This window comes from Schistocerca gregaria, chromosome 5, assembly GCF_023897955.1.
Source record: "Schistocerca gregaria isolate iqSchGreg1 chromosome 5, iqSchGreg1.2, whole genome shotgun sequence".
Classification (NCBI taxonomy): domain Eukaryota; kingdom Metazoa; phylum Arthropoda; class Insecta; order Orthoptera; family Acrididae; genus Schistocerca; species Schistocerca gregaria.
The window spans coordinates 637,137,667-637,150,593 of record NC_064924.1 but is presented as its reverse complement, the minus strand read 5'-3'; the positions used below and the strand labels follow the sequence as shown (position 1 = coordinate 637,150,593).

Sequence of the window (12,927 nt, the reverse complement as noted above, 5' to 3'; positions counted from 1 at the left end):
ACAAAAAGATCAGGGATACAGCCATGTGAACCAGGATTGTTCCTTCCTCTGCTAACCTTTTCATGGGTCACTTGAAGCCTTAAGCCCTGGTTTGGGACCGAGTGAGGTGGCGCTGTGGTTCGACACTGGACTCGCATTCGGGAGGATGACGGTTCAATCCTGCGTCCGGCCATCCTGATTTAGGTTTTCCGTGATTTTCCTAAATCACTCCAGGCAAATGCCGGGATGGTTCCTCTGAAAGGGCATGGCCGACTTCCTTCCCCATCCTTCCCTAATCCAATGAGACCGATGACCACGCTGTCTGGTCTCCTTCACCAAACCAACCAACCAACCCTGGTTTGGTTTAGATACATTGATGACATCTTTTCCATATGGACTTATAGTGAGACTGACCTATTAAAATTCCAGTAATCTTTAAATACTTTCTTCCAATTAAATTCCACACGATTCTATTACGAATCGCATCCCACTTTGCATGATGTTGAGCTTATCCTCACTGAAGGCCAGGTGCACATTTCTGTTCACATTAAAACTACTAACGAACAACAGTACTTACATTTGTACAGTTGCCATCCTTTCCATGACAAGCATTCCCTCTCATACAGCCTTGGCATTTGAGGCAAACACATTTGTTCGGATGTAGACTCTTTACAACAATACACCACCATTCTCACTTCAGCATTCACTGGATGTAATTACACCACCAGTGTAGTTAAAAAGCAGATTTCACAGGCCATCGCATCCGCTGCTGTTCTCTCCAGAAAACAACTTTAGAGCACACCAGTTGTCACACAGTATTGTTCTGGTCTTGAATGTATTAATCGGCTACTTTGACAAGTCCTCACTTCTCAAAATCATGCCCTGAAATGAGATCCATTCTGTCTGAGATTTTGCCAACTACACCTAGAATAGCTTTTCATTGCCCTCCCAATCTATGCAATATTCTTGTCAGATACTGTGCACCTTCTGCTCCTGTCTCCCTAACCGATAGCTCCTACCCCCTGTGACTGTCCCCTTCGCAAGACTTGCCCTATACACCCTCCTGCCACCACGTATACCAGCCCTGTAACTGGCTAAACATAGAGTATCAAAGGGAGAGCCACCTGCAAAACAACACGTTACATATTAGCTGTTATGTGAACACTTTTCAGCCTTTTACATCGGCATGACTACCACCAAGTTATCACACAGGATAAGTGGGCATTGGCAGAGTGTGAATACAGGCAACACATAATATCTTCTTGCAAATGATGCTGACAGTCGTGACCTTGGTGGCTGTTTCACCACACACGTTATCTGCATTCTTCCCCCAGACAGCAGTTTCTCAAAACTCTGCAGGTGGGAACTAGCGCTACAGAATGTCTGATTCTTGCCACCCACCTGGCCTTAATTATGTCAATTTCTTTCTTCTCAGCATTTCTTCACAGTAACTAACTCTTTCTTCACTCTGTATTAGTTTTATACACATTTCATTTTTCTGACCTGTCTATTTTTCGCCATCCCCCTTCCACCTCTGTTATGCACAATACACTTAGATTTTCACTCTTATTAACTCATGCATGATGTTTTTGCAGTAATCTCTCTTTTCCATTTATACTATCTTTCACCTTTAAGCTCTCAGGTTTTCAAATCTCATCTGGTGCAATCCCCAACAATTAGCATTTCCTTCTCATCCCATTCAGTAAGTCTGCCCTCTGTGTTCTCCTGGTGCCACATGGTGAGTAGATTTTTTTTATCTATCCAATTACATTATATGAACAAAGTCTGTGACTCATACTGGATAGGGCAGCAACAGTGTTCTTAGGGCAAGCAGTTATGTGCAGTTGGATGTTGTCAGCATGTAAATGGTAGTTACAAGAGTGAATTACAAATGAAATTCCATTGTAAGAAACAACAAAACAAAAGGGCCATGAGGTGCTCCACAGAGCACATTTTTTTCGTCATAATTTTTTGACCCATAGACAATTCATTGACATCCAATTTTGACTTGGTTGTCAAGGCGCAGTATTGCGCTATTTGAGAAATTCATCTGATAATCTTAATAAGTGATGTATTGAAATCAAACAGTTTAAAAATGATCACTTCACTTCTGTTTAGGGAATTGTAGTGACTACTACACACTGACACCACAGTCGGTGCGTGCATCCGGGTGCTAATCTGCATGAGTGACATGACACATCTGATCCATCAGTAGTTTTGATGTTATGGACAGTGTTGTTATGGCACTCCCGCTGGTCTAGTTAAGGCTGGAAAATCTTGCAAAATTGCATGGTACTCTTAATCTGTTACTTCCACATGCTTGATGCTACTGTTTCTAGTATCGCAGTGATATCCAGGAGTTGTCAGACCAGTAAAGCTGTCCACAAGACAGGCATTAGATACATCAGGCAAAAGTTTGAAATATGTTAAGAAGTTGGTGCCTATTATCACCTCAACCACATCCGTTACTGTGAAATTCCATGTAAATTGTTTATGCAGGCCTAGATTCACATCCTCACGCCACGTACTGTGACTTGGGATCTCTGTATTGCTGGCAGCTGCTAAGTTACCTGCTGTGCGGGGCCTGCAGCAGCGGAGTGACTTCCTCAGTGAAATACTCAGATCAAAACTAGTATCTGTTAGATATTTCCTTCCTGAGGTCCAATACGATACAAATAGGTGCTGAGAGGTGGTGTTGCTGTTGGTGGTGCCTACTGACGACCGCCATTCCCATTTCGGAATGTGCACGGACTTGTGCACTTTTCCGTCTGCTCGCCGTATCTGCAGTGGTACCAGCAAACTGTGGGGCCAGACTCTGACGCGATATGCAAAGTGGAGCGACTCCTTGAATGTTTTCGGCTATGCCTGCTATGGTGGCTCATATTACCACATGAAAGCAAAGCTGCCGTCTGTGCACTTAAGAGGTCCACCTTGGCGCTCAGGGCTTTGTAATCGGCATGCGACATGATAGGGGCTATAGACAGAACACTGTTACTGTACTGACCTGTGAGCATGGCGTGATGGCATCTTGAATGCGGTCAGAAAGTTCTGCAACTGCATCCAGTGACATGTCTGACTGCATAGCAGTGGCAGCTTTTACCTGGGACGGCAGGCAGTTGTTCCAAGTTGTGCGCAGGAGGTTGTCAGGAACGGACCTGATGTCCACTTTGTTGCGAAGATGGCGAAGGTATTGTGAGGGTTTCCTGTTGCTCATTTCTTCTCAAGTCAATGCCTGGCAAATGAGACCTTCCTGTGAAGCCGTTATGACACATGAGCTCTGCTTTTAATCTGTCTTAGGTGTTTTCCATCAGAGGAGCTGTTATTAAGTCTTGGACCTCTGTAGCGTGTTGCTGGTCAAACTGGCTTATGACCAAAGAAAATTTTGTGTTACCATTGGTTATTCTGGTGTAGGAAAAGCTTGCCTCCACCTGAGCAAACCACAATACTGGATTGTGGGGCCAAAAGGATGGGAGGTGTACTGACAGGCGTGATACCGTAGATGGTTCCATCGATGTTTGCTAATTTTGTACTGCAAAATCACGATGGGGTCACCACTGACTGGGAGGTGTAACTATGGAGAAAATGCTGCACTTTGACTTCCGTACAATCAAAGACAAGATGCAACTTCAAACAGTTTTATTAACTTTCCACACTCGCAGTTGTAAGCAGTGTTACTATAACAACAAGAGTCACAGAATGTCTACAGAAGTGGTGCGTCGCTGCAGGCAAATCACTGTGCCCCTAGTGTCGAAAACTCTCGGCATAAGGCCGACATTCTACTGTCTTCATTTAGCAGTCGCGCGCAAACTTCGACGTGAGTGACTATTGCACGCACAGACTGCGGTGTCGTTGTATAGTAGTCACTACAGCATGTTTGATGTCATCAGTCACTCTGATTAATGCAGTTTGCTGTGCTAAAATGTTTTTGGCAGCATGATTGATATTAATGTGGCTGTGATAAGTTTCGAACTGATCCATCAGCTGTTCATGAAAAGTGTACTCAGAGGCTTTAGACACTGTGAATCATGCTTAAGTTCACTCCATCATTACCCACTTATCACTAAACTTTTGATTGCATAGTATACTGTGTACGCAGAAACCTGTTTGAAGAAAAACATGTCTGTTGAGAAGGTGATTTCTTGGTGCAGATAATTTGTCACAACTTGAGAATTGACTGCTGTTAAGAGGGAGAAAAAATTATATAATTCATTTGCAGAGCCTTAAAAATCAGTATCAGACTTTGCCTTTTCTGTGTCAAAGCTGCACAGTTTTTCCACAGTGCTGCAGGATTTGATACGCTACCTACAACAGAGCAGGTATACCTGATTTTGGAGTTGCACACATTTTACTTTGTCTTGTTTTGCGTCTTCCTGTCTACTTCTTATAGTTCAGCAGTTGGATTTTTCATGAACTTCTATGTTCAGAATGATTATTCATTATCTGGTGTAGTTTCGTAGTCAGCCATAGAGCAGGAGCTCTCTTTACTTTGAACAAAATTTTGTCATACAGTGACTAGACAGTAAAGGCTAGCAATTAAGTTGCAGATTTAATGTTGGCTCATTGCTTATATCCAACCATGGAATACCTGAACAGCCCTTTCGTAGGTCATCATGGTTAAGTTTATGTAGGATTTTGGATGAGATTTTTCTCTCATGGCCTGCACTGAGTAAATTAAGAATACTGCATCTGTGCTGGAGCATTACTCAAATAAAGAATGAAGTGAAATCCTTACTCCAAGACGAGGAGAAGATTAAGGAAAAGTGGAAATACTACTTTGAGAAAATCCTGAGTGAAGAAAATCCAAGAAGCATCTCGGAAGAGAGTTACCCCAACAGAAACATGACATGGGGTATATCGTGGGAAGAAGTTGTTGACACTATGGTAAAGCAAGACTGGGAAGATGATAGGGTCAGATGAAATTCCTATAGAACCTGGGAAGTGTGTGGATGGTGTAGGAGTAGACTTACTGTTCGACTTCATGAGACAAGTGTATGAAGAAGAGAGGATTGCAAATGAATGGAGAGACAGTAAAAGTGCCCATATACAAGAGAAAAGGTGATATGCAGTATGGGATAATTATGGAGGCATTAAACTGATGTCACACATACCATGAAAGTCCAGGAGAACATCATAGAAAAATAGTTCAGAAATGAAACATCAGTAAGAGAGCAACAGTTTGAATTTATGCCAGGGAAAGAAACAACAAACGCAATCGGTGCCCTCTGCCAGCTTATGGCAAAGCATCGAGAGAAGAATCAGAAATTGTATGAGATTTTTATAGACATAGAGAGCATATGACAGATTGCCACAGCAAGACATATGGTGACACATGAGAGAGAAGCAAATACCAGAGAAGTATGCCTTGTACAAGGTATGTACAAACATGAAAGAACAAGGATAACCAGTATTGTTGCGTGCGACACGATCGAAGATGGTGTGAAGTGCAGACTGCAAGACCGGATGTGAGCTCTGGAGGACATGGGACTTAAAATCAGCTGAAGGAAAACTGAATATTTATATCTGGGAAGTGAGGAAGGTGATACAGTCATAATGAGTGAAGAGAGTGTAAAGATGGTTAATCACTTCAGACCTCAGATCAACTATGGTAAATAATGGAAACATGGATTCTGAGAGAGTTCACAGAATAAAAGCTGGATAGAGGAACTGGAAAAGGATGTACTGAATCTTGTGTGACAAATACACAGTGATGGGAAAAAATTGCAACACCAAAATATATTTAATGTATAACAATGAAACTTCAGGAATACCGTTGTCTAGGTAACACATTTAAGTGATTAACATTGTAAGATCACGGGCTAATGTAAATGCAAGGTAAACCAATGCAAATGTGAAATGATGGTACATTAATAAGTGGTGTTACTACCAGAATGTTGAATGCAAACTTGCATCATGTCATACATATGGCTGATGTCAGTTTGTGGGATGGTGTCCCACGTCGGTTGCACTTGGTCATTCAATACACGGACAGTTAGTATCGATTGTGAATGATGCCGGATTTGTCACCCTACGATGTCCCGTATGAGCACGAATGCAGATGGATCTGGCAATCGAACAGGCTGAGGCAAAATGTCTACACTCTGTACAACATGTTGGATTACTACAGCAGTATGGGGGTAAACGTTATTCCATTGGCAAATACCCTCTGGAAGGCTGTTTGTGAATGGCAGCACTAGATTGCTCCTGCTGTCAAAAACACTGCAGACCAAAACTCCAGTTGTAGGTCCCGTGTGTCAAGCATGCAGACAGGTTGGTTGCGGGCTCTTAACTGGCCCTCCCCTGAACACACGGTGGTGACCAGAACCGACACGGAACCAGTTTTCACCAGAAAACATATCAGACCTCCATCCTGCCCTCCAGTGAGCAAATGGTGGTAGTTTGGGTCTGCCGCAGAGGTGTCCTTGAAGTAAACGATTTGTAACAGTTCGTTGTGTGACTGTTGTGCCAACTGTTGCTCAAATTGCTGCTCCAGATGCTGTACGATGCACAGGAGCTGTATTCTGAACATGTTGGTCTTCCCTCTCAGTAGTGTTATGTGGTCATCCAGAGCCCAGTCTTCTTTTGAACCTACATTCTTGTGACTGCCGCTGCCGGCAGTCGTGTGCTGTGGCTACATTTCTGCCAAGTCTTTCTGTAGTTTCTCAGAAAGAACATTGAATGAAGTCATGTAATAGGGCTCTGAGAAGCTCAAACTCGATGAGGTGTTGCTCATGGCATCTTTATTGCCTTAAAGGCATTCGTGACTAACGTCGGCTCATACAGCCAATCTCAAAGGTAACTACTGCTTGTGACCTTACAGTGTGTATTCAATGCTAACTTGATTTGCATTCTCATACTGGCACTACTAGCACCATGTGCACATGAAATTTGAGTAGACATCGTCCTTAACACGTAGAAAACACTCCTACCAACTGTCATTTATGTTGCACAACTCCTTCTTGGTGTTGCAGTTTCTTTTTCCTCTCAGTGTATAAATGTCAAAGTCAAGGGGAAGGCATATAAGACACTTGTAAACCATCGTTATTGTATGAAGAAGAGTCATGGGCAACAACTAAGAACCAGTGAAATTGACTAGATGTAGCTGAAATGAAGATGTTGATGTAGATGTGTGGATTCATAATAATAGACTGCACTCAAAATGAGAGAATCACTCGAGTGGTATGGATGTATCACGAGAAGAGACTGTACTCGTGTTGCAAGGAGAGTGATGCAGATATCAGTATCAGGCTCCAGGGAAAGAGGAAGGCCTAAAAATAGGTGAGTGGACTGTGTTTGAGGGGATCAGAGGGAACAAAAGCTGACAAGGATGACACATAGGACTAGGAAAAGTGGAACCTTGGAAACCCTCTCATACAAAGCACATGTACTAATTCTCTGCCCAAATTAACTACATACTCATTAATCAATACTCCGTTATACATAAAACATCCCCGTTTCTTCTGTAGATCATGGCAAACCTCTCTTCATTATACATAACCGTGATGTCATAGCACTAGCATAAAGATGTAGTGCCATAATCGTTTCTTATGTAAATCACAGATTATTAAAATAATTAAATTTCTTTCTTACATAACGTTGCAGTTGTCTGGAACTAGATTTGCTAAAGCAAAAGACTTCTCTACCTGTAAAAAAACAATTCGTGCAAAACATAGAGTAAGCGCGTAAAAAGTACTGTGCTCTCTCTCTCTCTCTCTCTCTCTCTCTCTCTCTCTCTCTCTCTGTGTGTGTGTGTGTGTGTGTGTGTGTGTGTGTGTGTGTGTGTGTGTGTGTGTCATCTTTGGAGTACTATCACGAAATATGACATTTTTGTCAATGTAAACCGTGGACTGTTAGCAAGTATATTTTTTTGTCAGCTCCTTATGATGTATGTCCTTCAGCTGATAGGTTTTCATTATTTGAAATTCTGTGTCACTTGAAAATTGACTTCTATGTCTGAAGCTAATCATGGTGAAATAAGACATGCAGTTGGTGTGGAGTACTACATAATGGTTTTACTTCAACAACTACGATTATCCCATAACAACAAAGTTGGGAAACAAGTGTTCTGTTTCCTTGCATTATGCACAGCTATAGATCTAGCTAATGAAATGTTTTCCATCCTCATTGTAAAGCCATACACTTGCAACTGCCCACAGAACCTACAGCAGGAGAACGCTGAGTTGCAGGCGGCTGTGTCGCTGGCACAGGCGCAGCTGGAGACGGCGCTCGCGGCCCAGGAGTCACAGCGCCGTGTACTGGACACACTGAATGCACAGCTGGCGGCACAGCTGGCTGAGCTGGCTGGCATCCACCGTGAGATTGCCACTGCCCTGCAGACCTGAGGGCAGCCCCCCGCGGCCCCCGCCCCCCCGAGGCACCCCCACTGGTCCTCCGTCTGACGCCGGGCTCCTGGGGGAGGCGACCGGCATCTGGCTCTGGAGCTGGAACTGGGACTGGGTGTGGAAGACGGACGCCGGCAATAACGACATTTCCGTGTTACAGTTTATTTTTGAGGGAAAAGTGTTATTGAGCACTGGAAGATTAAAAACAGATAACCTACTACATTGTTTAGTGATAAAATAATTTTTTGTTTTTACAAATCCAAATGGCATCCAAATGAGATTGCATGTTATGTTCAGTTTCTTTCTTTGTTTCAATTATTTTATTGATACTTCTCGTGTGAAATTTTGTGGTATGATCTGTGAAAATATAGACTCTTGAACTATATGCAGCCATTAATCAAAAGTGTTGTCCTATATATATATACATAAAGGGAAAAAGTGGGAAAATGTATCAAAATTTGTTAAGAGGTGACAGAGTTTTAAATGCATCGAAATCTGTGTGTGTACCTTCGTCTCCTACATTTTTAAAATTAAGGTAAAGACAGTGCAACTAATCTAAAGGCGTGTGGTGAACTGCAGGTCCGTGCTGAATTTTAGCATAAGTGTTTTGGCAGGTAGATCAGTTTCTAGACATTAACTTTAAAACTTATTTCTGAGTATGTTTCATTTCTTTTGTTCTCAGCAGTTACTTGTTGCAATTCAATCTTAATCTGGAAACACGCTGAATTTCTGAAATGTGGCACTAAAAAATGGTCAGCATATAATATTGTATGCTGGTGATAAGCTACAGAGAATGTCAGATTCCACACAGTGCCTCATGATGTGAGGGTAAATTCATGTTTTTACCATTTTAATGTGTTTGCATGTGTACCATATCAAATGTGGAATGAAACTCTTTAAAACAGTCCAGGAAACAAGTGTTTAATTGTATAGCTGGGATTACTTTTTTCGTTCCAAATATTACTCATTTACTAAAAAAATCAGAGCTTTGCATCTGGAGCTAAAATTATTGCATTTTAGATAGACATCGTTAATCTAAATACATGTTTAACTCGGAAAGTGGAAGTACTTCTCCATTCTCAAATAAAGAATCATGTATAATGTTGAAAATGGCAGTGCATTTTCTTGACTGATTGAGACCAAGCTGATAAAGAGTTCACATTGAACTGTAATTTTTAATAATTGGTGACTGACCATGAAGAGCACAAGACTTTGGAAATGCAAACATTTGATATCCCCCTCCCTTTTGTGGCTTAGCTTTATTTTCCATGAAAACTGAGAACAGATACATATTTCGAATGCACCCTTCCCGAGTCCTCAATTTTTGTGTCATAGAAAAGTGCCGCTGTCTCGGCGTAACAAAAATGGATTTTCGTGCTGGATTTAAAAAGCTTGAAGCCACATATGTAGCTTCTGACATTATACACATGTACAAATTGTTGCAGATTTCTTTTTTACACTGGAATGTTACATGCAAAGAATGAATGTTTTCCTCAGTATTTGCGTGACTGACATTCTGCACTTGCATGTGTGTGTGTTCTAAGCACTGCCCATTCAAGACTTCACTAAACTGTAATCATTTTTTAAATCAGACTTTTAAAAATCTGATAAGTGGTTGGATTTAATGTAGTTGTTATGTATGTAATTGTGCAACAGATTATTTCCCTTGTTCAGCAAGATATTACCAAAGGACAAAATAAAATGCTATCTATGTAAGTATGTGCTTTCATATAAGTGAGACAGTGATAGTTTTTAAATATTTCTCAATTGACAAGATAAGAAGGCAGAAGATAATATTGCTTGGTGTGACTGTCAGCTTTTCACCGTACAGCTATAATCTGTATACTTTTGCAACAACTCTATCATCGCATCAGCGGCGTCCGTCAAGGTTTTTGTGACAGTGATGCACTTGAACTGAATTTGGTCTTCTGAAGTCCTCATAAATATTTATTATGCTGAAAAAGTAATTTCCAATTTTCTTCTCTGAATATCAGTGTGAGGTCTATTTATCAATTTCTTGGGAAAGTTGTTCTAAACATTTATCTAATGGTGTCAAATTTTGAAAGATCAGAAATAATGTCCTGCAACCAATTGTCCTAGAACTCGTTAGATGGATTAGAGGGTAACAAACTTGCACTTAAAATTAGTAGATTTTCAGCTCGTTCCTGTAACTGTATTAGGAACAACTAATAAAAGTCAAAAAGAACCACCACACTTAACTCCCTTGTCCTGTTGTAGAGATTTAATGTGATGTAAAATATAAACATGGGCAGTGCCCATGCTGAAAACATATGTCGATATTTGTGCTTTATTTACCTGAAAGAAAATTTGTAAAACTATGTTACTGTTGTATCCTGTTCAAACATTATTCGAGTGAAAATGAAGGAACTTTGTTCAAAGAGAAACTTTTTTAAAGTGATGATTGTTCACAAATGTAGGAATGCAGTTATATAGCATAGAAATTCCTATATCACCTATGAACTTTGATGATGCAGCAGGCTTTTTCTTACAATTGTATTTGATTTCTTAGTGCATTATGTTAAGTTTACAGGTAAGATAAATTTTGTTTTTGTCATATTGGCATTGCAATCAATAGAAGACTGAAACTAATATTCTTTGATGAGAGAACAGGATGTAGTTAAGTATTGCTCAAAGCTTTTTTGTGTTTAAGTTGTTAAACGATTCTTTTTTAATCTCCTGGAGGAAAAATATTGCACACAGTTTATTTTAGGCTCTCTGAAGTTCCAGTTTGTAACAGTATTTGTGTTTGGGCACAATTGTTTTTTCTAATCAGTGATATTTTGTGGCTGTCTCTACTGAGAGTACAGCTAAAACAAAACTTACAGCAATGTCTCATATTTTAATTGTTCATTGATTTTTTTCAATATAAATTTTTAATTCTATTGAAATAAATTGTGTCATTTATAAATATTTTTTATCTTGATTAATCATCTTTGTAGCAACATAAGACATCAGTTCAGATTCATAGTGATATGTTACCAAATCCCATTTTAAGGGAAGTAAACCAATCCTTGGCTAAGGAGATAAAAAAGAAAACCCTTTCGTCTGAATGTGTATAGAAAGATAATGTGAGATTGTTAGAAATGTATAAGTTGATATAAAGTAATGGTGCTATATCATAAAAATCCTGTATTTCTTTTTTAATGTGAGTGGAAATGACGAAAAGGCAAACTTACAAAACTTAATAGTGGCTTCCTTTTCACTCTAAGTGTAGGTGTGACACACACTTTTTTTTGTGACCATGTGCACAATTCTTATGTAAAAATGACTTAACAGTTGCTTGTACATGTAAGAAGGGAGCCTACTAACATCTATGACAATGTTCCAGCAGAAAAATCTGAAATAACGTCAGAGTCACTGAAATAAAATAAAAAATGAAACTTAACTTTTTTGGTCGATTCCCGTTATTTCCAGAGTGTCAAGAACATCATAATCTGCGGATAATATGTTACTACTCTTGGTATCTGTTGGACACAAACAGTGCTTCATGATAGACTTCAGTTTACTCCTGCATTTCATACACAGGCGTATAGAAAAGGCATGTAAATGACCACATATCAAATAATAATCTAGAAATAATAATCTGGTCTTGTGTGTCAAATCCATGTATTGTTTCAGTATTGATTTCATCCTTATAGTGCTAAGGAATTGTACATGCTCTGCTAAATTTATCAAAACTATTGTGCTACTGGAAGATCCCCCCCCCCAACCTCATCTCTTGCTTACTCTATTGAACTGCAGTGCAGGTGTTGTGTAATAACTCTATAGCTCTGGAGAATGATTCATACAAATTTACTTTTTGAGACATAAATGGAAAAATGTGTAACATTTTCGACTTTTCTATGTCCTTGAGAATTATCTTACTTAATGTTCGTAAAAGGAACAGTAACATATGTGTTATTTTGCAAATATGTTTAATGCATGGAATTTCCATGCAGTTTAAAGCTGTGTGCATGATAGCACTCAAACGGGGGAGATATACCTGTCGCAGTGAATTCTGGAAACAATATCCTAGTCTGTAGCTAAGCCAATTTTTGACAGTTCCTTTTTTTCACTAGTGCTAGTCCCACAAGGAAAATTTGGAACTTCTGTGAAGTCTGGAAGGTAGGAGAAAAGGTACTGATGAAAAACAAAGCTGTGACAGTGGGTCGTGAATCACTCCTGGATAGTTCAGTTGGTTCAGCACTGGTCCATGGAAGACAAAGTTCCCTGGTTTGAGTCCTAGTCCAGCACACAGTTATTATCTGTCAGGAAGTTTCATTGTCAACATGAATTGTGCAGCAGAGTGAAAATTCAATCTCGGTATTTTACGTATTTTTGTTTTTGTGACATTTCTTTCATCGTTCAGTATCCCCTCCCTATAGGTCTGTGGAACAAATAGTGTGTCTTATCATATCTAAGGTGCATGGTAACCCATGGTATGTATGCTGGCTCCCTTTTGTGTTTTAGATAGGTTGCAGTTTATTTAGTTGTTCAGAACCTTTTAACGTGTTACATGATACTGTGTTTTTATCACGCAAGCTTTTTTCTCCTCTTGATTTTTTTGGTATGAATATTTACCAGCTCATATCCCATGGTGGATTTACAA

At 40.0% G+C, this 12,927-nt stretch overlaps 1 protein-coding gene across 11 annotated transcripts in view; it reads left to right on the top strand.

The window, feature by feature from the left end:
• The window catches only part of LOC126272429 (homer protein homolog 2), an 807,523-nt gene extending 795,838 nt beyond the window's left edge, over positions 1–11,685 (top strand). For all 11 annotated transcript variants that reach the window (XM_049975295.1, XM_049975297.1, XM_049975288.1 and 8 more), the window contains one exon: positions 8,133–11,685. In XM_049975295.1, coding sequence (XP_049831252.1) covers positions 8,133–8,318 — 186 coding nt within the window. In that variant the 3' untranslated portion in view covers positions 8,319–11,685. The remainder of the gene's footprint in view (positions 1–8,132) is intronic.
• Positions 11,686–12,927: the final 1,242 nt, after the last annotated feature.